This window comes from Desmodus rotundus, chromosome 4 (genome assembly GCF_022682495.2).
Source record: "Desmodus rotundus isolate HL8 chromosome 4, HLdesRot8A.1, whole genome shotgun sequence".
NCBI lineage: Eukaryota > Metazoa > Chordata > Mammalia > Chiroptera > Phyllostomidae > Desmodus > Desmodus rotundus.
Window position 1 is genome coordinate 51,990,188 of NC_071390.1, and position 27,891 is coordinate 52,018,078.

The window sequence follows — 27,891 nt, forward strand, 5'->3', positions numbered from 1 at the left end:
TTAAGTAATAGTTTTGAAATACCACAAATTATAACTATCCAAGGACCTAGTAGGACTTTGGCAGGCAAAATTCTTAGCAACCTTTTTAAAAATTCAGAATTATTACACAGAATTAGAGATTGCTGTGATTTTTATTCAATTTGGTATCCTGATTAGAATAACAGTGAGAAAATTATGCTTTACAAATATTGCATTAATACTACATCATTATGATATGGCTTTACATTGATTGTATATAGAGAAAAAAGAACATCGGCATTAAGGCAATAACCACATGTGCAAACCAAGCACTACCCTGACACAGTCTTCAGTAAAAAGCTCTTTTGGTTAGATGATGGTTGATATTGCTGCATGCTGGTCAGCCACTGCTTTGACGGATAAGCTCTGAATAGCTTCATTCATTTAAAAACCCCCCTACTGGCCCACGATGGCTAGAAGCAGCTTTCGGTAATCTCCACTCGTGTCACTTGCAATCATTGTGCCCAGGGTCTTCTGATATGTCTGATAGAACATCTGTTTTATTTGCACAAGATCAATCTGCATGCAAGAGATGACATTTTTGATGTTAGAAAAGAGCTGTCAAAAGAAAACTGCTGTTTATTAGAATTCTCTGATTGTGAAAAGATCCTAATTATAATAAAGCAGAGGGGAAAATAACACCAAGTGACTGACATTTTATAGCTGGTATTCGTACTAGTGCTAGCATCACCCATCTGATTAACTGTTCTGTAAAAACACTGGGTAAGAGTGGTACTAGTCTCATCTACTATAAGTACTAGTCATTTAAAAACCATTTGCTAAGATAGCTATTGTCAAAACCCAGAAAATAACAAGTGTTGGCAGGGATGTGGAGAAGCTGGAATCCTTGTGGACTTCTGGTAAGACTGTAAAATGGTGCAGCCACTGTGGAAAACAGTATGGTGATCCCTTAAAAACTATGAAATAAAATAGAATGACCATATGATACAGCAATTCCACCGCTGGGCATATACACAAAAGTAAAAGCAGGAACTCAAATATCTGTACACCCATGTTCAGAGCACCACTGTTGAGAATAGCCAAAAGGTGGAAGCAACCCGAATATTCATTGACCAATGAATGGATAAACAGAAGGTGGGAGATACATACAATAGAACATTATTCGGTATCAAAAAGGAAGGAAATTCTGACACAAGATACAACATGGGTAAACCTTGAAGACATTATCCTAAGTGAAAAAAACAGTCACAACATGGCAAATAGTGTATGACTCCACTTATATGAGGTACCTAGAGAGGTCAAATACTTCGGGACAGGAAGCAAAATGGCAGCTGCCAGAAAATGGGGAGAATGGTGAGTCCCTGTTTATGAGTATGGACTTGCGGGTGGAAAGTGCTGATGGTGATGGTTCCACAGCAATGCGAATGCACTTAGGCCACTGAACTGCATGCAGCAGCAGTCAGAATGTCAGCTTCAGGTTATGTAGACTTTATTACAATTTTTAAAAAGGATCCTGCACAGAATATTTAGGTCTAAAAACAAATACACAAAAAAGGTTTTCACCTTATTCTGGTTGTCTTTTTAAAAACAATTTACCTTCTTTAGTATAACTTAGTTGTATGTTTTCTTTCAATAAAAAAAAATCCCAATAAATATTTAAAAATCAGAGGAAAACATTTGAAGCTATATTTAGGTAAAGAGACAAAGATAAATATTTTCAAAATATAGTTCTATGAGTAACAAGGTATACTAAATTTCAGGAAATTTTATACCTAACAGGATTAACCTATGTGGGTCTTTCATACAATTTTTTACATAAGGAAAATGAAAACCAAAAAACATCTCCAACTGGCCATAAACTAGTATTCTCCTCCTCTGACCTTCTCAGGTAGGAAAGACTCTGGCATCGATGCTTCACCGAGGTACCTGCAGTACAGGGGTCTGTGTCCCTAACGCAAGCCTCTCTCCTGGCGCGATCTCAGTGCACACTGTGCTTCTCACCAACTGCCGGCGGCGACAAGGACAGCTCTTCCTTAACATCATTCCTCAGGGACTGACAACCAACTGAGGAACTTTTAAGAAATCAACATTCAAAATTAGGATCAGACAAAAAGAGAAAGGCTCACCTCACTTCGAGTGACCACGATCCTGATCAGGGTGGAGTCGTCTGTGCCGGCACCTTTCATAGAGTAGTAGAGCCTCTCAGCGAAGAAGGCCGGCCGGTTCAGGGCGCACTGCACTGCAAGTCAGAGAGGCCTCAGACACGGAACACTGACTTGACGGTGGAGTCCCTGCTCCAGCTTCACTGATGGCCTCTGACCTGCCTTTGACAATTTTCTGTGTAATCATCTCAGAAATCTGAGGCTAGTTGAAAATGGTTTCCCCTTGATTTTTCTCAGCATCCATCTTTCTTTGTAGATGCACCTGACAGGCTGCTTTCAATTCTAGAAAACACCCTCTGACCCCTCGAAACCCACCTCCTCTCCACAGATGCAATAGCTTAGATTATTTACACTTTCCCCCTTACAGTGACAAGATGTGTAGCAACTGTGTCTTAGTAGTATTTTTCTTAAAAGCAATAATGAATTCTGAATTCTGGAAGTCAAATATATTATTTGTCCGGAGAAGGATATGAGATACACTCCAATACAAAAAAGAAGACACAGATTTGAGCAAAGATTTAAGAATAATAAATGTGACACATTTTCTCTTAGGAAAACTAACTTAGCAAAGTCTTTTCCTGCAGATGGTAGAGATATACTAACTATTTATTATTAATTTAGCTACAATTACGACAGCATCAATAATATTTGTAAGGCATTCAATTGCTAATACCAATGTGTCACTAATACTCTCTTTAGTCCAATATTTTCTATGAGAGTAAAATTTCTATTTCATTAGATACCTGAATATCAGGACACCAGAAATTGGGTTTCTAATTTTAAAAGAGAAAAGGGTCTGCTTGGGCTGAGTACTAGCAGTGTTTCAGGGGGGCGGCTCAAAATGACGCTTTGTATGGCGGCACTCACAGCTGCTCAGTGCTTTCCCATGAACCTCAATGCGAATGCTACAATCTACGACACATCCCTGCATAGTTCTCCAGAATGACATGTAAAGATCAAATCATTCTGAAACAACCATAATTGATCATGCCACCAACCACTCACAGGGAATTGCATGTAAAAACGGAAGTGGCCCAGCCTCTGCTGAAGCAGATTCCAGGGAGGTATATCAATTATCATGACTTAATAGGAACAGCTAGTCAAAGCCTCACTCATTTATAAACAAAACAAAGCAAAACAGAAAAGTGTCTTACGGATGGCCTTCAAACCATTCTCAACGTTTCCGGAAAACTCACGGCCAACACTGCTGAACAAATCTCGGTTAGCCATCTGCAAACAAAATGTATAGGGGTTAAAATCTTTTCACACCTTAAAGCAGAAGCCAGATCTCAAAACAAAAACTCATACCCTGGAATAAGCCTCCATGGTAGCTCTCAGCTGAGGAAAGCTTCTTGTGGCAAGAATCATGTTAAAGCAAGATTCATCTGTCCCCAGTTTCCCCTCGCCAGCTTGATAGAGACGCTGGGCATCTTCCTGAGCCAACTGGTGGTTAACATTCTGGTTCTCATCACGATTTCCCTGCAAAAGAAGAAGGCAGGAATTGGAAGGAAGTGGTGTAAGTTCTATTAAAAATTTTCTTTCCCATCTATTCACTTATAGATTTAAAGGGACAATTTATTAAAGATTAATACATAAAATTTATCATGCATAGCTTTCATTTCCAAAGAAATTACACTAGTGTAAGTAGTACTTTATTGCACTGCAACTTTGGATTTTATTATATATAATCATGGTTTGATGATGTTATGCTACAATGAGAAGTTGTCAGGGCTTTGAGAGCTAAAGAGAACCAGAAAAGGTTTCCCTAAAAAATTACATACATACATATATGATTTATACACCCCCCCCCACACATAAAAATATCTCTACTAGGAGATATAAACTACCACTTAAAGGAAGAAATTATTATCTTAGCTGGGGTTTAAGATCAATATGCATTATATTTAAGTCCACTTTGTATTCATTAATACAACTAAAAGGTATGGAGCACTTGCTTTGGGCCAGGCTGTAGTAGAGTTCTCCAGAGAGACCCAATAGGTTGTCTACGTGGAAGGCAGAAGGTCTCTGACCTCAGTCAAGGAAGGGAACATGTAACATGGAGGCTTCATGAACTTTCTTTTTTTATCCAAGTGTAATCTTATTACAGTAAGGATTTATTGCCCTAGCTGGTGTGGCTCAGTGGACTGAGCACCGGCCTGCGAACCAAAGGGTCACTGGTTCGATCCCCATCAGCGCACATGCCTGGGTTGCAGGCTGGGTCCCCAGTAGGGGACGCGCAGGAGGCAACTACACGTTGATGTTTCTCTACCTTCCTTCCCTCTCTCTAAAAATAAACAAAACCTTTAAAAAAACAAAAACATTAAGTATTTATTATGAATGTATAAGTAAAAATGATGCATGAGCTTTTTAGAAGAAGGTATGAGTAACTCAAGTTCTGCTGGACTGCTGATTTGTATACCAAACTCTCCCCTGGGAGAGGAGGGAAGGAAGGAGAGGGAGAGAGGAAGCTCTGAGCCTGAACAGGAGCAAAGCTTAGATGGGCAGCTGGTTTCTCTCAAAAACAGAAACGCAAATGCACACAAAGGAAAGGCTGTCCTCAAGATCCTCGGTGTCTTTCTGAGGAACAAAATGGAGGGGTGTTCCTTGAAGGTGAGAAACTGTCTTTTGAAGAACGCTGGGCATAAGGAATGTGTAGAAGTGTATTCTAGGTGGATGACTAAATATAACATAGGGAAAAAAGGTGTTCAGAAAAAACTTCCCACATTATTGCCTTTAAATTCAAACACATACACAGTCCCATTTTTCTAGGAAGCCATTCCCCTTCTGAGTCCCTGGAAGAGATCCCTTTACATTATAAAATGGGTGGGCCTTAAACCATGAATAGAGAGACACTCAGCACCTCATATTAAGTCTTAATCATTTTTTAGAGTTAAATCTGTTCCTGTTTGTTTTCTTCTCTTTCTTAAAATGTTATTCATTCACAGAGAGAGGGGAAAGGAGGGAGAAAGAGAGGGAGAGAAACACTAATGTGAGAGAGAAACATCAATCAGTTGCCTCTCGCAGGCGCCCTTACTGGGACTGGACCCGCTACCCAGGCACGTGCCGGGACCAGGTGTTGAGCTAGTGACCTTTGGCTTTGTGGGACTACGCCCAACCAACCAAGCCACACAGGGGAGGGCTCTTCTCCTTTTCAAATGCTAACCCATTCCCCTGCTATGTTACTTGGTTGTAAGTAAATTCAAATTCCTCCCACCCATTCCTGTTCTTTTCTCATTTCCTCACTCACTCCTGTAGCTCACTACCTTTTCTGTAGCTACCTCCCCTTGCTCTGAAGAGCCTCTCCCCTACTTTCAGATCCTTCAAGACTGTTCAACCTTGTGCACTAGCAGGATAGCCAGTCACTCCTGACACTGAATCAGTGTGCTAGTCTTTTGCATTATCTCTTTCAAATAAACCCTCATCACAAGTGTGTTTGTAAAAAAGGCGAAAGATTTGTTCATTCTGAAGAGAAACCAAGAGTATTCTAAGTGTGTTTGTAATATCATTCCAAATACCCTATTTGGAGAATTTCCTTTTTCTCACACCAATTTTTTGTGGTTGCATTTTATTTATGCATTCATTGGTTGATTCTTTTATGTGCCCTGACAGGGAAGCAAACCTGCAACCTGGGTGTATTGGGCCAATGCTCCAACCAACTGAGCAACCTGGCCAGGGCTAGAGAATTTTCTCTCACCTCTCCAGCACATCTTGGGAATCAGAATAAGAAGGTGCCAATCACAGTATGTCTGTGACTCCTGAAACGCTTTTCTGCACTTCTGGCCCTCCTCACACATTGCTCACCCAAACAGCACTTCCACGGCAGCCCTGCACACCTTCAGTTGATGGTACAGCTCACGTGGCAGTACAATGCTAAGCTTCGCGGTACAGACTCGTCCTCGTCCTAAGACACAGCTTCAAGCTGATTTCTGATTCCACATAACCTTAAAGAGGTTAATTTCTGGTTCCTTCAAATGCCAAATCTACAGAAATAAATCTCAATAATGACTACAAAAAATTTTTTCACTGGGTTCTGTGTTGCGCCTCCTAGTGGTGGCAGGATTCCAAGGGGACTAAATCATAAAAGGAATAAGAATGCTCACTGGCAACAGGCAGTAAAGATGTTCCCTCCACCCTCACACAGGCCTTCACGCTATACTCACCTGGCACATGGATACAAGTAAACGTTCAAAATGCCCCGATGTGTCTGACCGAATGTCCTTTTCAAGGTCTCGTCCAAATTCGGACTGATAACATCTGACAATTTCTTGGATTTCCTGATTAGTTCTTGTGCATAAAATTTCAATCAATACACGTTCCTGAGTTCCTGCTCCCTATGTGAAATAAAGAAAGGAGAATGACACAAAAGAAAAAATAAAATCTCTGAAAGTTATTACATCTTTCTGTTCCATCAAATATTTCTTTGGCCTCCAGTCCAGAAAAGCTCTATATATTCAGAGATATGAAATAATGTATTGGTTTACCTGTCACTAAAAATTCAGAACTGCCACAATTTGTGGGGTTTTTTGAAATCGGATAAAATATTCAAAGAAAATGACATATAGTACTGTACCTTCATTGCATTCCGTAAACTCCAGGCATCATAATATGTGGTTGGCATGAACAGGGCAAGGACCAGTTCTTCCACGTTGCCACTTAACTCTGATTTGAGGTCTTTAATTAAATCCTGTTTAATTACAAGTACAAACTAAGTATATGTGCTCTCCAAACTTTGTTGCTTAAATTTTTAAAGGAAAGCATGGAAAATAAAATTGAATTGCTTTATGAAAACCTAAATTTAAAATCTGAATATTATATACTAAGAAATAAGTAAATATATACATTTAAAATGTGTTATATTCAAGCAGATGTATTGCATTCATTCTTTCAATGAACACTTAAATAAATTCTTACTGTTGTCCCACCACTACATCAGGTACAAAGAGAAGCAATACATGAAACAAAGGTGAATCTGACTGGGGAGCAAGGTTTCAAATGCTCCTCTGCATGTGTTTTAAGTTCTAAAGGAGACTATGATGAACTGTGGTTGAGAATCACTAGGATAGAGGCAAGAATAAGCAGAGCTTGTTCATTGAAACAGTAAGACAACCAGTTCTGTTAGAGGGGAATGTTTTCACAGATTAGTAAATCAAAGTTGTAACTGTCTGCTTGGGTTATTACCTTGAACACCAGGCTAAAGAATGTGAATTAGATTCTGCATGCTGGAGGAGCCACTGGAAACTTTTATGCAAGGAAGTGGCATTGATGTGTCAACCCCAGGCAGTGTGGACTATGATGACAGAGGCTACGAGAACATTTAAGCTACTGGAATACTTAGGTAGGAAGGAACAAAGGCTTGGACTTCAGTGCTGGCAATGGAAGAGGGCGGAAAAGGGGAAGAGATTAAGAAGTACAAATTAAGAAGTTGCTATTATAGTCATGGGATGTAAGGTACAGCATAGGGGATAAAACAGCCAATAATAGTGTAAAAACTACGTAGGGTGTCAGGTGGGTACAGGACTGACCAGGGTGATCATAAGTTACAGAAATGTCTCATCCCCATGTGTACACCTGAAACTAACATAATACTGTACGTCAACTGTAATTGAAAAATTAAAAAATTATTTTAAAAAATTAAACAGAAGGTACAAGACACATTTTTAAAGAGGCCCTTTACATATTTTATCAATAAGACACAGTCAATAATCAGTTGCTAGAACAAAGCAGTGTCAGGAGTGTGGGAGGCACTGAATAAATATTCACTGACTGATAAAGAATGGGAATCACAGAAGGCCATGCAGCCTAGAAGAACAGTATTTTTATTAATCAGTAGGAATTTAAGAGAAGAGTTGGCTGGGGAATAAGGAAAATAGGTGTGAATTTAGTTTTAATTCTGAAGTGATATACGAGAAAATTCAGAACGGTATACGTAGCACAGACTATCTAGGAACTAAAGGAATTCGTAATATGAATTCATGAGAGAAGTGAGTCTGACATTAAGCCCTAAGGAAATACAGACTTTGTGTTGTTTAATCAGCCTTAAGCCTACAGATGTGGATCTAGGCTGGGCAGAAAGGGAAAGGCAGAGTAGAATAGGCAAAGTGGGGCCAACAGATGTACCTCAACTCCCATTCTGTGAAAAATAAACTGGATCCAGAGGATGTTAAGATATTTTTAGGATTCCAAGGTAAATGGCAAATGCATGATACCCAGTTTTCCCTTTATAGCTGAGAAGTGATGACACTTTTTAGCCACAGAATCTTGTTAGCTTTAGTCGCAGATCATCCATTCAACAAATATTAAGTGGGTGCTTGTTATTGTTCCTGTACTTGGTGCTATAAACACAGTACAAAGACAAATATGAATGACGTGGTTTGCCTGAGGAGAGCTCAGAGTTTTGGGGAGGGGACGGTGAGATCAGATATAGTAGAGGTTTTACAAAGTGCTAGGGGACCACAGTGGGAGAAGCAGCTACATTCTGCCCAGAACAATGAGAGAAACTTCACAGAGCAGCCAATTTAAACCAAATCCTGGAGAAGTTGTTTGCTGTGGGGAAAAGAGAAAAAGGTGTTCTAGGCCAAGAGAACAGCACATACCAAGTGCAGACACATAAAAGATCATGGTGTGGCCTGGCTGGTGTGGCTCAGTGGATTGAGTGTTGGCCTGTGAAGCAAGGGATCTCTGGTTTGATTCCCAGTCAGGGCACATGCCTGGGTTATAGGCCAGGTCCCCAGTGTGGGATGAGCAAAAGGCAACCACACATTGATGTTTCTCCCTCTCTCTTTCTCCCTCCCTTTCCCTCTCTCTAAAAATAAATAAATAAAATCTTAATTAAAAAAATAAAAAAGATCACTTTTTTAAAGGTGTGTGTGGAGAATGGCAAGAAGGTCCGTACAATCATAAATACAGGGTATGTTCAGAGGGAAGGAGAGGGGTGGAAGATGATGCCAAGGCCCAAGAACAGGCAAGGATACACTAGGAGCCCCTGAATCCCACTGTAAGGGGAAGACCGAGAACAAAGCTACTGATCGTGACTGTGGTCATAACCTACTTTCTACTGAACATCTATCACATGGACACAGTCTAAGGTATGACTGCAAGACCAAAGACTACTCTAGAATTACAAAGGCTTCTAAGAGAAAAAAATAATGAATACACCACTCCTGGAGTCTCTGGAATGTGGCTGTATCTATTTGGTTCCTTTAGTACTGATAAAACAATAGTATCCAACCTGACATGAATGCAGGGTTCACAGCTCACTCAAGGAAAAATAAAATACCTTTCCATACATGGTCTTAAAAGCTGCTTTAATTTTTTGCCTTTGATCGTTGGAACGGTTGGCCACAACATCCACAATTGCCTGTTCGTCTGTCCCTGAAAGAACCACACACGTTTAAGTCAGGATAAAGCCTGTGATGGGAGCTCCCTGAGGACATCTCTTAGATGCTCACGAGGTAGCTGGTACCACATTCAATGGAGGTCTGTGCACACAGGCTGACACGTAACGTGGTTTATGATATAAAGCTTGTTTTTACTTTAATCACTTAAACTTATTATAAATAAGACAAAACTATTTTCCTTACCGAAACCCTTCATGGCTTTACGAAGAATTTCTGCGTCTCTCATAGCATCGAAGTTGGCAGCCGGTCGAATTGTCCCTTGAGTTCCCTGAGTCATCGCAGCAGGCTGAGAACAAGAGGCGTTACGTCCAAGTCAGTTATTGTGGCAATTATTTCACAAAAGATACATACACAAAACCATCATGTTGCACACCTAAAACTAATACGTTATGTGTCAATTGTATCTCAATAAAATTGAAAAAAAGGAATATGAAAAAATGTTCAGTCTTTAATTAAAAAAAAAATTAAAAATAAAAATTCAAGAAGCATTTGGTATTTTGCTCCCTGGCATATGTCCTCAAGGTTGGCTCAAATAAACTCATAAAAACTTCAACAAATAAAAATAAAAATCCAAGTCAGGATTCTTTGCTGACAAGATGACAACTCAAGACTTCCCCAGTCAAAACTTTTAGGTAAAGAGGCCAGTGTTTGGGTTTTAGGGCAGGGACATGGGCATTTTGTTATCAGGGCTCATTCTGGAACAGGAAGGAAAGACCTATCTCCATCCTGCCAACAGCCAGCCAAACACCAGTTAAGCTTGTTGAATTAGTCACATTCTTCCTATGCCTTGAATCCCAGCTGGTACTCCTTAAGGGGGCTTCCTTGGGATACAGGATATGCTTAGAGGCAAGGAGAGGAATAGAAGATGATACCAAGAATCAAGAATAATAAGGGGCTATATAATGTCCTTGAATCCCACCCACTATAAGAAGATTGAGAACCTTCAAATTCCATTTGGAAATTCCTGCTTGGTAGAATAGGCAGAAAAAAAGAGATGATCCCTGGATCGTGTGCAATGAGTGGCAGTGTTGGATTTAAAGACAATAATATAATAATGGCTTTAGTAAAGTAGAACATTGAGTTGCCCAATGAGCTGTTCAATAAGCAATATAATTTTGTTACTATCTCTTCATTTCCTCTATGAGCCCTGATTATTAGACATGAAATAAAACACTGCACATTAAGAAACAGTGTTCTCTCTAGACTGCCAGCTCTCGGTCTCTCGCCGAGAATGGACTTTCTTTATCTTTTGTTTAGTACTCAGGCTAGACATTTATTATCTGAGAGTGGACTTTTACTTTTTGCTTTAATAAACCTTGCCACTGTTACTTAAACTTCTAACCAAAAAAAAAGGGGGGGGGCACAAAATGAAAGTGATTAATATTCCTCAATACAATTTATAAGGAAATAAACCAGAAAGTAAAATAGGGACTATGTATATATTTTTTAATAAACAATTTATTTATTTTTAGAGAGAAGGTAAGGGACAGAAACATGGATGTGAAACATGGTTGCCTCTCACATGCCCCAACCTGGGGGCCTGGCCCACAACCGAGGCATGTTCCCTGACCAGCACTTGAACCAATGACCTTTTGGTTCACAGGCTGGCATTCAATCCACCAAGCCACACCAGCCAGGGTCCCAGCAGAATGCAAAATTAATATCCAGAAATCAGTTATTTTTCATATGCCAATAATGAATGATAATAAAGGGAAATTAAGAAGACAATCCCATTTACAGTTATTCAAAAAGAATAAAATACCTAGGAATAAATCTAACCAAGGATGTAAAAGACCTGTACTCAGAAAATTATAAGACACTGAAGAAAGAAACTTAAGAAGGTTCAAATAAGTGGAAGCACATACTCTGCTCATGGATTGGAAGAATTAACATCATTAAAATGTCCATACTACCCAAAGCAATCTATAGATTCAACACAATTCCTATCAAGATTCCAACAACATATTTCCCAGAACTAGAACAAATATTTCAAAAATTTATATGGACCCACAAAAGGCCCCGCATAGCAACAGCGATCCTGAGAAAGAACAAAGTTGGAGGAAACATGCTGCCTAATATCAAACTATACTCTAAGGCCACAGGAATCAAAACAGCCTGGTGCTGGCATAAAAACAGACACACAGATCAATGGAACAGAATAGAGAGCCCAGAAAGAAACCCACATTTTATAATCAGTTAATTACAGAGGAAGCAAGCACATACGATGGGCTATAGATAGTTTATTCAATAAATGGTGTTGGGAAAATTAGACAGGTATGTGCAGAAAAGTGAAACTAGACCATGTTCTTTCTCCACATACAAGAATAAATTCAAAATGGATAAAGACTTAAATATTAGAACTGCAACCATAAAAATCCTAGAAGAAAACATAGGCAGTAAAATCTCAAACACTGCTTGTAGCAATAGTCTATCTGATATCTCTCCCCAGGCAAGAAAACAAAAAGAAAAACAAATGGGACTACACAAAACTAAAAACTTTTTGCACAAAAAAGAGAAACCATCAACAAAACAAAAAGACAACCCACTGAATGGAGAACATATTCACCGATATATTCTGATAAGTGGCTAATATCCAAAATTTTTAAAGAACTTAAAAAACACCACCAACAAAACAAACAATCCAATTAAATAATGGGCAAAGGACCTGAATAGACACTTCTCCAAAGAGGACATACAGATGGCCAATAGGCCTATGAAAAGATGCTCAATGTCACTAATCGTCAGAGAAATCCAAATTAAAACCATAATAAGATATCTTCTCACACCTGTCAGAATGGCTATCATCAATAAATCAATAGGGCCCTGGCTGGTTTAGCTGAGTGGACTGAGCATGGGCCTGTGAACCAAAGGGTCACTGGTTCAATTTCCAATCAGGGCACATGCCTGGGTTGCAGGCCAGGTCCCTGGCAGCGGCCACATGAGAGGCAACCACACATTGATGTTTCTCTCCCTCTCTTTCTCCTTCCCTTCCCCCTCCCTAAAAATAAACAAAATCTTTTTTAAAAATAAAATTTTAAAAAATCAACAAACAAGAAGTGCTGGTAAGGATGTTGAAAAAGGGGAACCCTTTTGCACTGTTGGTGGGAATGCAGACTGGTATAGCCACTGTGGAAAGCAGTATGGAGATACCTCAAAAAATTAAAAATGGGCCTGCCTTTTGACCCAGCGATCCCTCTTCTGGGAATATATAGAAGAAACCCAAAACACTAATTCTAAAGAACATGAGCACCCCTATGTTCACTGCAGCATTATTTACAAATGCCAAGACATGGAAGCAGCCCAAGTGTCCATCAGTAGATGAGTGGATAAAACAGCTACAGTACATTTACACAATGGAATACTACCTGGCCATAAAAAAGAAGATTTCACCCTTTGCGACAGTACAGAAGGACTTGGAGAACTTTATACTAAGTGAAATAAGCCAGTAGAGAAAGACAAATACTGTATGATTTCACTCAAGTGAAATCCAATGAACTGACTGACAAACAAAACAGAGACGGACTCATAGATGGAGCGCAGGCTGACAGCTGTGGGTGATGGTGGTGGTGAGGAGGTGGAGGGATCAAGCAAAAAGGAAAAAGGACTCATGGACATGGACAACAGAGTGCTGACTATGGTGGTGGGAGGGGTATAAGACTGTTAAATGTTAATGGAATGATTAAAATAGCTGCAGATTTACAATATGACTAACGATCAACTTCAACAAAAAAAAAGGTGAAAACAATTGATGAAGTGTTTTGAGGAACATCATTTGCTCTGTCAGCACAGCGGCACAGTGTTACAGGGAGACCTCTGGTCTGGGAGCCAGAACTGCTAGGACACAGCCTCGGCTTTGTCTTTCACTAGCTGTGTGGCTCTGGACAAGGTTCTTAATCTCTCTGGAACGCAAACTCCTCAAATCAGGAAAGTAAGCCAGAAAATGGCTAAGGCATTTCTCTTCTAGTACTGAAATCCCTCTCCCACCCCAGCCTTAAAAAAGCTTGAAAATGCTAGATTTTTATGAACATACAGTATAAAAATAAATTTTAAAATTAAGATAAAGTTAAGCATAAAAGTACATTGCTTATGTTCCTAGTAACTTGCATAAGACATAAAGAATTAAAAAGACAATGAATAAAACCAAAGAGCTATACAGAGGTGGGGCAAAGATTTGACATACAGGAGACCTTTTGAAGCTACTGAGAAATCAATTCAACAGACAATTAATTAGCTACTGTGGTTAAAGCCCTGCCAAGTGCTAGAGGGACATAAAGATGAAACATACTGGTGAGCCCTCAGGAAGTGGTGAAAGAAAAATACACAGGAAACCAGAAACAAAGGCAGGCACGTGTAGGGGACCCAGTAATTAGTGACCATGAGAAAGCCTTACTCACTTCATTGCTATAATCCAAAGAAACAGGAGAGAAAACAGGGTAGGAAGGAAAGGACTCTGTATTGATCTGAAAGAAGAGTGAAAAGTTATAAAGGTAAAAGTGAAAAACCACACTTCATTAACACACTGACAAAATACCAATAACCCAGTCCCCCAAGGTCATATTTATAACAGTGAGGAAAGAGAAAAAAAGAACTAAAACCCACGTTAAAGCCCAAGTGAATCTCTATGAAAAAGTTGTATAAGTATCATCATATGTGAGAAGGGACGTATATTTGTCTTATCGAAGTCATCAGGATACTACTTAGAGAAACCGAGGAGAGCATGGAGTATTAAAAGCAAAGCTGAAAGTCCTGAGTGAGGTTACAGACAATCTCATCTGCTCCATGAAAACCTCTGTGGGGACGGAGCGGGGCTCTTCTTCGGCATTATGCAGTTACCCAGACTACAGTTAAAAAGGAGGAGCGAAGATACCTGACTAGGGAAAGGAGCTTGTCCTCCAGGAAACTGAGAAGGCATCTGTCCTCCAGGAAAGCCACCTACATGTTTAAAAACATACAGCAAACAGGTCTTAGGTGATTTAGTTTTTCAAAACAGCACTGGCTATTGTTAATATGAAAATATATAAGAACATTCACATTATGTTACTCACTAGGATAATTTTTTAGTATAAGTTACTAAATCTAAAACAAACTTTGATCATAAGAACCTTTTAAAATATGCCATGTCCTACATATAATATCCTAATGAATAATATTTTTTTCTAAAACACTTGAAACAAGTTAAATTCTGATTCCATCTGGAAAGGATGTCAGGGCACAGTTCTGGGGGTCGTTTCATCTGTGGTAGGAGTGAACAGAGAAGGCTGTGCTTTTTGGCTTTGGGACATTTTTTTAAATTGAAAAAGTGGGTCCTTATTTCCATCTTACTGATTAAATTAATATAGTTCATGAAACTATGTATTTAAAATTATTTATAGAGGAACTCAGCATAAACATTTATAGAAAACTATCCCAGACATAAAGTTCTCTCAATGGCAGCTGAAAAACTCAAACGCCATGCTATTGTTTTCTCTGGACACCTGGAACGTACCAGGTAGTGGGACCTGCCCCGGGCCGCCTCCGTAAGACTGTGCGGGTGGCTGTGGATAGCCAGAAAAGCCTGCTCCGCCGGGTGGGGCTCCGAAGCCTTGGCCTGGAGGAACAAGAGAAAAGAATAAATAAATTCTAGTGACAGTTCTCAGGATTTAACATTTTACCTCATTCATTTGCCTTACTAACTTACACTACCAAGGTGCTACGTTTTTCCCCCTCTTTGGACAAGGCTATCCCAAAGATTACAAGCATGCTAACTGAAATGCCTTACTCACTTCTTAAGTTTACAAATAATCAAACTGTTATGTATTGGTCCTTTATTACGAGATTTCTTCCAATTCCTTTCACACCAGAATGGTTGAGCTTGCTCCTAGTTGTCAGACCCCCTGCGGACATTTATCCCTGTATCTTGCCAGTTCCGTCCTTGCTGTCTAAGGTAGAAAGCATGCTATTCTGATCTCATACAGAACAAGCAGGAAGAAGAAGGATAAAGGAAAGAAGGGAAAGCCCTGTAGCAACCCCAAACCATCAAATTCCTCAACCCATAACTCACCTCCGGGATAAGATGGAGCTCCTCCTGGCTGTGGGGCACCAGGATAGCCTCCAGGGGCTGCGTAACCACCTGTGGCAGGGTAGCCTCCAGCTGCTGGGTAGCCACTACTTGGTGCTGCTGGGTAGGCACCCCCTCCCATTGCAGGAAAGCCACTAGGATAAGGATACTGACCCGGAGGGGGGAAAGATGACTCCTGACCCACAGGCTGAAAAAACAGGAAACATTTTCAAATGAATGCCATCATAGAGAAGTATGACCCATCTAAAAAAAGGAACAAGCAAATAACTGTTAATGTTTAGCTTGTTCTTTTATTACATATTAAAAGCCCCATTAGAAGTCTTGGTGTCTTATCCTAGTTTATCAATATACTATATTTTTCAGGACACTTGTTTGTCAGAACTCAGTTTCTCTATTTGGAAGTAAGAACCAGGCTCTTTCCAAACCTTCAGGAACAACTAACAAAGCTCATTAGTTCCTTCAATTTCCTAGCACCGAGAAATAAGACAAAGATCCATCTCTCTACCCTAAAGTAAGGAATTCATAGCTCTCCTGCTACACACCTGGACCTGTTGCACGATAGGGGCGGGAAAAAAGTGGCCCTGGCCAGATAGCTCAGTTGGTTAGAGCACCGTCCCAATACATCAAGGTCGCGGGTTCGATCTCCAGTCAGGGCACATACAAGAAACAACCTGAACGCATAAATAAGTGGAACAACAAATCGATGTTCCTCTCTCTCTAAAATCAATTAAAAACTAAAAATAAAAGGTGACCTGAGTCACACAGGAGGTATGAAATTCTGGGCATCAATTCAGACCAGACAACGTCTAAATGCAGCAAAGATTGCTGTGTGTTCCCTGAACTTCTTTCCCTGGCCACCAAGTCAGACTACACTTCCCAGACCCCCTTCCAGTGAGGTAGGACCACATGACTTACTACCAGTGAATGAGTGTGCACACAGTAATACACACCACTTCCAGCCCGGCCCCTAAAAACCTCCTGCCAAATCCTCTGCTCTCCTGTTTCCTTCATCTGCAGCTGGAAGCAGAGGATCCAGCGGAGCACTCCAAGGGGCTCGAAGATGGTAGAGCCAATACCTGGAAGGAGCCTGGGAACTCACAAGATTACACGGAACAAAGCCTTCTCCCCACCCCCACTGACTTTCAGGAGACTGAAGGAAGGAAGAAATGAGTGTTCACTGTGTGAGTCATTGGGATGCCTGGGTTATCTGTTTCAGCAATTAGCCTACACTGACTGAAATGATCACCAGAGTCCTGTTTAGTACACAGGAACCTGGGAACACACCCATAATCCTCATCTCCCCCACGATAAATCCAGCTATATACTCGCTTTACATAAGGCCACAAACATTATCATTAATCTGTAAGCCCTTCTTTCTATTCTCTCAGTCAGAAAGAAGCCCTACATACTTTGCGTATAACACGGAAATGCGTGATTCTTACTTGTGCCTCAGCTGTAAGTTCAGTCCTCATAGTACAGACATCAACAGACAGAACTTGATAGCACCTTTATAAAATATACTCCAAACACTAAAAGTCCCAGAACTACTAATCAAGGGCCCTCTAACCTACCTCAATTTGTTATCTTTGAGTCAAGTCCTTCTTAATTATTTTAAACCTTCTAACACAAAAGTTAAAAACCAGGGACTTGGGATAAATTTAGCTCACACATGTTGTATTGATCACACAGCATTTACCACTTACAAAATTAATTCCCCAATTTTAAAGATTGGGGCAGTTTCACATAAAATCCAGATTCCTTGCTGTACTTGAAGACACAGAGTATCTAGCAACATTGGGTCTGCCTCCCCGCGTGGCCACGTCAGACCTCTGCTCTAGCGTATCTGTAGGATGTGTCATGCGCTAGCCCTATACAACGCCTGTTCCAAAAATATAGGCTATTTTCCTATTGTAAGTAGCAATACTTACAGGATATCCCGGGAAAGGTGGGTAGCCCGTGGGGGGATAGCCTGGGTATGACATTCTGTAACAATAAAAAGTGTCTTCTGTGATTTCTTATAAGGGTGAAGACCTTCATAGTTAGATGTTGTCAAGAGATTTTACACAAAATACACCTTCTTTCAAAGAGTCTGGCATTCAAATGTGGATATTAGGGGTAAAGGCAAAGCTGACAAAATGCTTCTTCACTTCATCATCGGTGCCAGTGGGTTCAGTACAGCACAGAAAATGTTCCAGCTCTGAATACTATCAGCACAATTATTTAAGGACTGTTTTTCTCTAAGTCAATTATTTTTCACTTCAGGTTGCTTTATATCACTTCCATAAATGGAAAGCATGAAATAGTTTTCTTGTCACAAGAGAAGGTAACATTAAAATGAATATATGTTAAAATACTTCCCGTGTGCCATAGAAATCCTCTTATACAGTGATACAACCGCATTGTGAAAAACAGTGGTATGATGACTAACAGTTAACATTCTGCAGACATACATACCTGAATTAACCCTGGCTTGCTTTATTTTTATAAAATTCTGATTTTGGAAAATTTCAAACTTATTAAAACATAAAGATAACAGATAAGAAACCTCACAGGCTCATAACTGAGCTGCAATAATTACCAATTCACGGCCAATCTTATTTTTTCAATATTCTGTCCCTCCCCACCAGTCCACTGGGCTGCTGTGAAGCAAACCCTAGACATTCTACCATCTTATCTACATATGCTTCAGTATACAGCTCTAAAAACATAACTTTTTAATTAACAGGGCTATTATAAAAATACAGCCATATCATCAATGTGTCAGTGTTAAAATTTCCAATTGTCTTTTAAATATTTTTATTGTCTTTTTTATGTTGTACTTTATTTATTATAGAAAATTTTCAACACTTAAAAGTAGAGAGAACAGTATTAGGTTGAACTACATGGCATTACTGAAATTCATCTGTTTTTAACATACAAAAAAATGTCTTGTGGTTCAACCTAATATAATAAATGTCCATTAACCTTCATGTTCAGTTTCAATAATTATTAAGTCAAGGTTAATCCTATTTCATTTGTACCCCAACAACTACCCTTCCCTTGATTATCTTAAAGCAAATCTTCAGACATCATATCCTTTTATTAATAAGGACTTCAATAAATTATGTGTAAAAAGACAAGGACTCTTGCCCTGACCAGTACTGCTTAGTGGGCTGGGCATCATCCCGCAAAGCACAAGGTGGCCAGTTCCACTCTTGGTCAGGGCACGTGCCGGGGCTGTGGGTCTGGCCTGCAGTCAGGGCGGTTACAAGAGGCAACCAATCCATGTTTCTCTCTCACAATCATGTGTTTCTCCCTTTCTCCCTCCCTTCCCCTCTCTCTAAAGAATATATAAAATCTTTTTTTTTTTAAAGGCAAGAACTCTTTTAAACCACAGGCATTTACCAATTTTTTACCTTAAAAATTTGTTCATGTGCCTCTTATTTCTGTTTTAGTCTATAAGCTTCCCCTCTCTTATTTTTCCTTGCAGTTTTTTTTGTTGACAGTAGTCTGTCCTGAAATCTACCACTATCTATCTGGGTTTTGCTCACTGAATCTCCATAACATTCTTTAATAATTACTTCCTGTTAGTAGTCAGCTCTACAAGCTTGATGAGATTCAGGTTACTTTTGTTAGCAAGAATAGTCAACAGGTATTTTGTGTAGAGTGCTTATATCAAGAGTACTTATATCATAATGACCAGCTGTGTCTCTTTTTTGTGGTTGATCATCAACCCAGATCTAATTCTATCATTCCTTCTTCATTTATTATCCGGAATACTTCTTGAGAAATTTCCCTTAACAACCGTATGATTTGTCTGAAGTACCGCCTATATAGGAAAGATACAATGTTTGATTTTTTTTCCTCTTCATTTACCAGTTTTTGAAATCTAGGAGGCTCAACACACAGTCACATGTGTCTTTATGAATGGGAGGCAGAGGAAGATTTAATAGAAGAGGGGAAGGCACTATGGCCAAGAAGGCTGACACTGGAGAATGCCAGAAACTGGAAGTCACCAGAAACTGAAAGAAACAAGAAACAGATCCTCCCCCAGAGCCAACACCCTGATTTCAGCCCAGTGCTAGATTTTGGACTTCTGGCCTTCAGAACTGAGAGAAAATAAACTTCTATTTTTTTAGGCCATCAAGTTTGTAGTAATTTAGTCATAGCAGCCATAGGAAATTAATAGAAATAAACACCTATATTGTTACCGACAACAAGATTCCTAAAAACAATTAAAAACTTTTTTGTAAGATTTTATTTATTCAGACGAGGACTTCCGGCCAAGATGGAGGCATAGGTAGACACACTGTGCCTCCTCACACAACCAAAAGAATGACAACAACTTAAAAACAAAAAACAACCAGAACTGACAAAATCGAACTGTATGGAAGTCCAACAACCAAGGAGATAAAGGAACAACATTCATCCAGACCAGTAGGAGGGGCAAATTTGGGCAGTCGGGTGGAGAGGACTCAGGGCAAGGCGGCGGCTGGTGGAGTGGGTGGTCCCACATTCGTGTGCAAGTAAACCAGGAGGAAAAACTAGGGAGCCAGACAGACCACACCAATCAGGGCTCCTGGCCTCAAACCTCTGACTGAAAACACCTGTGGGGGTTGAGGTGGCAGCAGGACAAACTCCCAACCTCACAGGACAGTTCGTTGGAGAGATCCACAGGGTCCTAGAATGTACACAACCCCCCCCCCCCACTCGGGAATCAGCACCAGGAGGGCCCAATTTGCTGGTGGGTAGTGAGGGCAGTGACTGAAATCTGGCAGAGACAAGAGCCAAGCGGCACCATTCCCTCTTGGACCCCCCTCCCCCACATTCAGCCTCACAACACAATGTGGGTTGCCCCGCCCTGGTGAACACCTAAGGTTCCACTCCTTACTACATTGACAGGCACACCGAGACAGAAAAAAAAATGGCCCAAATGAAAGAACAGTTCAAAGCTTCAGAAAAAATACAACTAAGCGACAAAGAGATAGCCAACCTATCAGATGTACAGTTCAAAACACTGGTTGGTTATCAAGATGCTCCAGGAACTCACTGGGTACTTCAACAGCATAAAAAAGACCAAGGCACCAATGAAGGTTGCATTATGTGAAATAAAGAAAAATCTACAGAGAACCAACAGTAACAGGAAGGAAACGAGGACTTAAATCAATGGTGTGGACCAGAAGGAAGAAACAAACATTCAACCAGAACAGAATGAAGAAACAAGAATTCAAAAAAATGAGGAGAGGCTTAGGCACCTCCAGGACATCTTGAAACATTCCAACATCCGAATCATAGGGGTACCAGAAGGAGAAGAGGAAGCGCAAAACACTGAAAACTTATTTGAACAAATAATGAAGAAGAAGTTCCCCAATCTGTCAAAGGAAATAGACTTTCAGGAAGTCCAGGAAGCTCAGAGAGTCCCAAAGAAGTTGGACCCAAGGAGGAACATGCCAAGGCACATCATAATTAAGTTACCCAAGATTAAAGATGAGGGAATCTTAAAAGCAGCAAGAGAAAAGGACACAGTTACCTACAAAGGAGTGCCCATAAGACTATCAGCTGATTTCTCAAAAGAAATCTTGCAGGCAAGAAGGGGCTGGGAAGAAGTATTTGAAGTCATGAAAGGCAAGGACCTACACCCAAGATTGTTCTATCCAGCAAAGCTTTCATTTAGAATGGAAGGGCAGATAAAGTGCTTCTCAGATAAGGTCAAGTTCAAGGAGTTCATCATCACCAAGCCCTTATTATATGAAGTGTTAAAAGGGACTTACCTAAGAAAAAGAAGGTAAAAAATATGAACAGTAAAATGACAACAAACTCACAGTTATTAATAACCAAACCTAAAAAAAAAACCCCAAAACAAAAGCAAACTAAGCAAACAACTAGAACAGGAACAGAATCAAAGAAATGGAGATCACATGGAGGGTTATCAGTGGGGGAGGGGGAGAGGGGAGAAAAAGTACAGGGAATAAGTAGCATAAATGGTAGGTAGAAAATAGACAGGGGGAGGGTAAGAATAGTATGGGAAATGGAGAAGCCAAAGAACTTATATGTATGACCCATGGACATGAACTAAAGGTGGGGAATGTGGGTGGGAGGGGATGTGCAGGGCGGAGGGGAATAAAGGGGGGAAAATGGGGCAACTGTAATAGCATAATCAATAAAATATTTTTAAAATATTTTATTTATTCATTTCTAGAGAGAGGGGAATAGAAGGAGAAAGAGAGGAAGAGAAACATCAATGCGGAAGTGTGCGGGAGAAACATCTCGATCCGTTAAAAACTCTTAACAATTAAAAACTCTTAACACCCTGGCGGGTGTGGCTCTGGATTGACTGCCAGCCTGTGAACTAAAAGGTTGCTGGTTCAATTCCCAGTCAGGGCACAGGCCTGGGCTGCAGGTCAGGACCCTGATTGGGGGCATGTGAGAGACAACCAATCCATGTGTCTCTCGTACATTGATGTTTCTCTCCCTCTCCTTCCCTTCCCCTCTCTCTAAAGATAAATAAAATCTTTAAAAAACAAAAAAAAAACCCAACAAAAAACTCTTACCAACACCTAATTCCCAATACGAAATCTCTACCACGTGAACCATTCTCTGCACATCTTTGCTCCAGCCGCTGTTATCACTAACTGACCTGGCCCTCAAGCCTGAGCTCGCTCACTTCTCCTCACCCATCCAGCTCAAATCCTCTCTCTTCTTTGAACAATGTACTGGATAAAACAGTACTTAAACGTTAATATATGTGTGAATCACTTGGGAAATCTTGTTAAAATGTAGACTCTGGTACAGTAGTTTTGAAACAAAGCTTGAGATGCTGCATTTTTGACTAAGCTTCCAGATGACGCTCATGCTACGAGTCTGTGAAGAGTATTTGCATACTAGAATATTTTGGCATCTCTGGACCCACCAACTAATTGGCTAATTTTTTCAACATGTGTTTTGGCTCTTCTCCCCAGCATGGCTGTAAATAATTTGTATTATTTTTATATCAAGACCCCAAACAAATCCTCAACATGTATGTAGTAAAAACCCACTATGTAATACAAGCTGTTCCTAGGTGCTGGTAGAAGGATAGGGGGAAAGTATCCTCCCTTTTGAGTAAAAAATATAGGAAAATGAGCTAATAAATTGAAGTTACAACAGTGTCCCTTATGACATAAGCACAGGATAGAAGCTAAACACTTGCTAAATTGAGAATGAACGGGCATATATTGAGTCCAAGTTATAAGCTAATAAAAGGATAATAAGAAATTACAGAAACTGTTCCAGTCAGTTCTAAAGTAGTTATTTGGTATCCTAAGTCTTGGATGTAAAAACAGGAACAAACTAAAATGGGTGTTTTTTTGTTTTTGTTTTTTTTGCCTCTTCTCCCCTAAGCCTGATTGGTATACGAAGTAAAGGGACAACCATACCTGAAAACAGTCAAATGGACCAAGAGCAAAAGATGTCAGGGTCAAAAAAAAGGAGAGGAAATCTGAAAATAATTTAGGAGAGACAGGAATAATGTTAAAGGCAACAAGCAGTTACAGTACCAAAGGCTACATAAGGAACTTAATTTCTAAATCTCAGGAATCATCCCAAAGCCCTATTTCTATGATTATTAAATCTTGTCTTTAAGGACCTAAAGGAATTATGTCAACAAAACATAATGAAAATAAAGACTATCTGATATGAGAATATATAATGCAATTTTAAGAAAGTGCATTTGGGTACATTTGAGGAATGTAATTATATAAAGAACTAAAACACAATTCCATTATAGAAATACTTGCACAAATGCTATATATATATATATATATATATATATATATATATATATATATGTACAAGGCTACTGATCACAGCACTATTTATAATACAAACAAAAAGGTTAAAAAAATCTAGAGGTCCAGCATTAAGAGTTTTAAACAGATTATGGGGACATACAGTCAAGATGGAGCAGGGTAAGTAAACACGGCTCACCTCCTCCCACAACCACATCAGAATGACAACTAAACCATAGAGCAATCACCACTCAGAACTGTCAAAGATTGAGTTGAATGGAAGTCTGACAACTATGGAAGTAAAGAAACCACATCCATCCAGACTGGCAGGAGGGGCACAGACAGGGATTGGGCTGGTCCCTCATCCACGTGTGCTGGATAAACATTCAGGAGGGACTTATCGGAAGTGGGGAGTCCTAGCTCCACACCAGGCCCCCCAGCCCAGGGTTTCAGTGCCAGGAGATAAGTCCCCATAACTTCTGGCTGCAAAAACCAGCAAAGACTGAGTCAGTGGAAGAAACTTCTGGAGGCCCAAGCAGTTCCTCTTAAAGAACCCACACATAAACTTACTCAGACTCATTCCTTCTGAGCTCCAGCACCGGGGCAGCAGCTTGAAAGGCACCAGTGGCATATAGGGAGGAACTGAAATGTCTGGCATCAATGCAAAAGCTGGGGGGCAGCTTTTTCCCAGAAAGGCAGGAAGATGCCATTGTCCCTCTTCTGAACCCTCCCCCCACAGAGACACAGATCCTGAAGGCAGGTACCATATCTGAGACTCCAACAACCTGGCTAACACTGTTTGGGTGCTCTGGAGATCCCCTGAGGATCCCACCCAATTACAGCTGGCCCGCCCAAGGTGTTAACAGTGGCTTTTTCAGATGAATGACTGGTCTTGGCTCCAGCTTCACAAATCCTAAATCCTTTCAAACAAGCAACAGCTGGCCTCATTGAACCCCTAGCCCGCATACTTCTTGTTAAGTGGCCCCATGAATAGCACTAGCAGCAGCCAGCCAAGATTGACAGCTTGGCTTCCCCTGGGAGCCTCCAAGCCCAGCACAAGTAGCAGCCATCTGCAGATTGCTTTACAGTTCAGGGCAGAGTGGCCCTGGGAAGAGAACACAGGTGTGGGCTGACCTTAGCTGGCACCACCCAGGAAACCCCAGAGCCTTCACAATCAGTCGACAGCTACAGATCATGTTGGAGCACCACCACCCTGACCCTGCACAGCTGACCCTCCACAGAGGATGCTGATTGGTGACCACAGTGTTCCCAGCCAATCTTGCAGTTGATTGGCCTGGGTAAATCCCTCCCATGGACCTACCAACAGCAATTAAGGCTCAAGTACAAAAGAAGGGTGTACTCACCTCGCACAAAGAGTGCACCTCGAGTACCTAGCCAGGGTGATAAGGGAGGCTGTGCCACTGGACCCTACAGGACACCCACTACATTAGGCCACACTACCAAGACAGGGGAGTCACAGCAGCTCTACCTAATACATGGAAACAAACACAGGGAGGCTGCCAAAATGAAAAGACAAAGAAACATGGCCCAAATGAAAGAACAGATCAAAACTCCAGAAAAAGAACAAAATGGAGATAAGCAATCTATCAGATGCAGAGTTCAAAACACTGTTTATAAGGATGCTCAAGGAACTTAGTGAGACCGCAACAGCATAAAAAAGATCCAATTAGAAAAAAAAGGATTCACTAATTGAAATAAAGAACAATTTACAGGAAAACAACAATAGAATAAATAAAGGCAAGAATCAAAAAAGCAATCAGAACAGGAAGAAAAAAGAAGAAAAATGAGTATAATATAAGCAGCCTCTGGGACAATTTGAAAAGGTCCAACATTCACATGATAGGGGTTCCAGAGAAAGAAGAAAAAGAGCAAGAAATTGGAAATCTATCTGAAAAAAATAATTGAAAGAAAACTTCCCTAATTTAGTGAAAGAAATAAACATGCAAGTCCAGGAAGCACAGAGAGTCCCAAACTAGATGGATGCAAAGAGGATCACACCAAGACTCATCACAATTAAAGCGCCAATGGTTAAAAATAAAGAGAGAGTCTTAAAAGCAGCAAGAGAAAAGCAGTTAGGTACTTACCGGGGAATCCCCATAAGACTATCAGCTGATTTCTCAAAAGAAACTTTTCAGGCTAGGAGGGACTGGCAAGAAATATTCAAAGTCATGAAAAGCAGGGACCTACAGCCAAAATTGCTCTCCCTAGCAAAGCTATCATTTAGAATCGAAGGGCAGGTAAAGAGCTCCAGAGAAGAAAAAATTTAAGTTCATCATCACCAAACCATTATTATACGAAATGTTAAAGGGACTTATTTAAGAAAAAGAAGATCAAAACTATGAACAATAAAATGGCAATAAGTGCATATCAACAATTGAATCCTAAAAACAGACTAAGCAAACAATTAGAACAGAGACAGAATCATGGATACGGAGAGCATTTTGATGGTTGCCAGTTGGAAAGGGGGTGTGCGGGAATGGGTGAAGAGGTGAGGCGATTAAGAAGTACAAACTGGTAGTTACAGAATAGCCACAGGTATGTAAAGTACAGTACAGGAAATGGAGTAGCCACAGAACTTATGTGCATGACCCATGGACATGAATCATGGTGTGGGGATTGCCTGAGGGAGTGGGGGATGCTGGGTGGACCGGGACAAAGGGGTAAAATTTGGGACAACTGTAACAGTGTAATCAATAAAGTATAATTTCAAAACAATAATTATGGACAGCCATACAATGAAGTGTTATCAAACTATGAAAACTGAGCAGCTCTTTTTTTATTTATATATGAAATCATCTCTAAGTCCTATTAAGTGGCAAGAAAAAATAAGGTAGAAACTGCATAGGTAATTTGCAACCATATGTTGAAAAAATACATTTATTTGACTACATAGACGATACCCCTGAAAGTCTCTTCAGGGAAGTAGGAAAACAGTGGCTGCCTCGGGAAGGAGAGCTGGGGCATAATGAAAAGGGCAGTTACTTTTCCATCTAACTTTAACCCTTTTGGAATCGGGCATATACCATATATTCAAAAGGCAGATTTTAAAAGCTTTTGTAAAAAGCTTAAACAAACCCTGCGGTGACTCAACATATTACTCATTTTGCCGAAGGCATAGTAAGACCACAATGGTGAGCCAGAGCTTTTCTTCTTTTTTATTCTCCCTCAACAACCACCTCTAAAAGACAAGAATCATTCTTGGTTCTCCAAACCATCTCCACCCCATGAGTCAACTATCGAAAGGGGTGGGACTCACTATGGGAGTCTCACAGATGGCATGAAGCCCAGGAACACAAGAGGCAGCTGTTGCAAATTTATGAAATAAATAGGAACAAATAGGAAAACAGGAAGGGTGAATGACGACGGCCAACAGTAGATACAATTTTCCAAAACCTGCTCCTCGGTTGGGAAGGGCCTATTAAATCAGTCGGCATGGGACCTTGGATAAAGCATTGGAGGCGTGGCTAGCTTCTACGTGGACAAGGTGGACAGCTACCACCAGGGAGCAATGATAAGATGCTTAAATTCGCAGTGGTCAACTCTTACACCTGCCCATCCAGTCTTGAAACTCCTTCCCAAACTGATAAACTCATTACACTCATTATCTAATTAGGATAGATTACCAGATAGGTTCCCTATCAGCTGGAAAAGCTAGGTAGTTAAAAGGCAGTTGGGTGATTTCTTCCCCATTTGTCACTTTATAGTGGACATCAGCCACTTCCCTCGATCCGAGAAGTGTTGGCACAGGGCTGCTGCTGCTGCTGCTGGGGGAATAGGAATCACACCTGGAACGGTATTTCCTAGAAGGGTTCCAAGAATAGGAAACCTGACCCAGAGTACAACTTCAGGCGTACGCACTGTGTCCTAGGGTTTACCAAGCGCTGTACGAATTCCCGAAGTTTCCTTGAATTTGCTGTGTCACCGGCAAGTCTCGTCACCGGCCAGACGTCCGTTTCGGAGCCGCTCATTGGTTTCCCCGCTCAACCTTCCTCCCGGCCCACTGAGCTGGGCGGTCGCCAGCCCGCGGCCCCTCCACCAGCGGTCCACCTGCCCGCGCGCCGGGCGTGGCTCCTCCGTCCGATCTCCGGACCGACGGGCGCCGCAGGGAACTGGCGAGCAGGACGTCCCGCTTCCTGCCGCCGGGCGGCCGCCTCGCCCGTCCCACCCCAAAGCGCGCCCACCGGGCCGCTGGGGTCCCGAGCCGCTCACACCGAGTCGCCCGCCACCCGGGAGGCCCACAGGCCCCCGCACAGTCCCCTGGCGCGGGGACGCAAGCGGGGCCCCGCCATCTCCCGGACGGCGGGCCTCAGAGCGGGCCGGGCCGAGGTGACCGAGGGGGGCGGGGGGTGGCAAGGGCAGGGGGCGCCGTTCCTCACCTGACACCGGGGAGCAGCGTCACAGCCCAACCCAGTCGGCGGCAAGATGGAGCCCGGGGCGGGCCCGGGGAGGGCGGGGCGCCGGGGGCCGCCGCGCGAGCCCGTTAGGATCGTCGCCGCGGCCGGGAACGCCCCTGGGGCCGCGGGAGGGAG

General features: G+C 41.2%; 1 protein-coding gene across 6 annotated transcripts; it reads right to left on the reverse strand.

Moving 5' to 3' along the window:
- Positions 1-112: 112 nt before the first annotated feature.
- Positions 113-27,891, reverse strand: ANXA7 (annexin A7). 6 transcript variants are annotated; one of them, XM_024561173.4, is made up of 15 exons: positions 27,739-27,823; positions 22,991-23,052; positions 17,525-17,579; positions 15,579-15,783; positions 15,024-15,125; positions 14,406-14,470; positions 13,933-13,998; positions 9,722-9,824; positions 9,418-9,512; positions 6,712-6,825; positions 6,302-6,472; positions 3,450-3,620; positions 3,296-3,371; positions 2,106-2,218; positions 113-537 (listed from the first exon to the last, which is right to left on the reverse strand). In XM_024561173.4, exons 3-15 carry the CDS (start codon positions 17,576-17,578, stop codon positions 415-417), a joined length of 1,458 nt encoding a protein of 485 aa, XP_024416941.1. In that variant the 5' UTR covers position 17,579; positions 22,991-23,052; positions 27,739-27,823; the 3' UTR covers positions 113-414. The 6 variants fall into 6 exon arrangements, with proteins under 6 accessions (XP_024416941.1, XP_024416940.1, XP_045051960.1 ...); XM_024561172.3 differs by lacking the exon at positions 22,991-23,052 and having other exon boundaries at positions 27,739-27,891; XM_045196025.3 differs by lacking the exon at positions 22,991-23,052 and having other exon boundaries at positions 15,579-15,839; positions 27,739-27,795.

What these genes read in the sequence shown, in the direction of transcription:
- ANXA7 (XM_045196023.3), bottom strand. Translation starts at nt 27,330, where the DNA reads ATGAGCGGCTCCGAAACGGACGTCTGGCCGGTGACGAGACTTGCCGGT. An exon ending in CACCTTTCCCGGGATATCCT is followed by an intron (nt 15,784 to 17,524) that starts GTAAGTATTGCT and finishes CTGTTTTTTCAG; the next exon opens with CCTGTGGGTCAGGAGTCATC. An exon ending in CCATGGAGGCTTATTCCAGG is followed by an intron (nt 3,372 to 3,449) that starts GTATGAGTTTTT and finishes TTTTGTTTGCAG; the next exon opens with ATGGCTAACCGAGATTTGTT.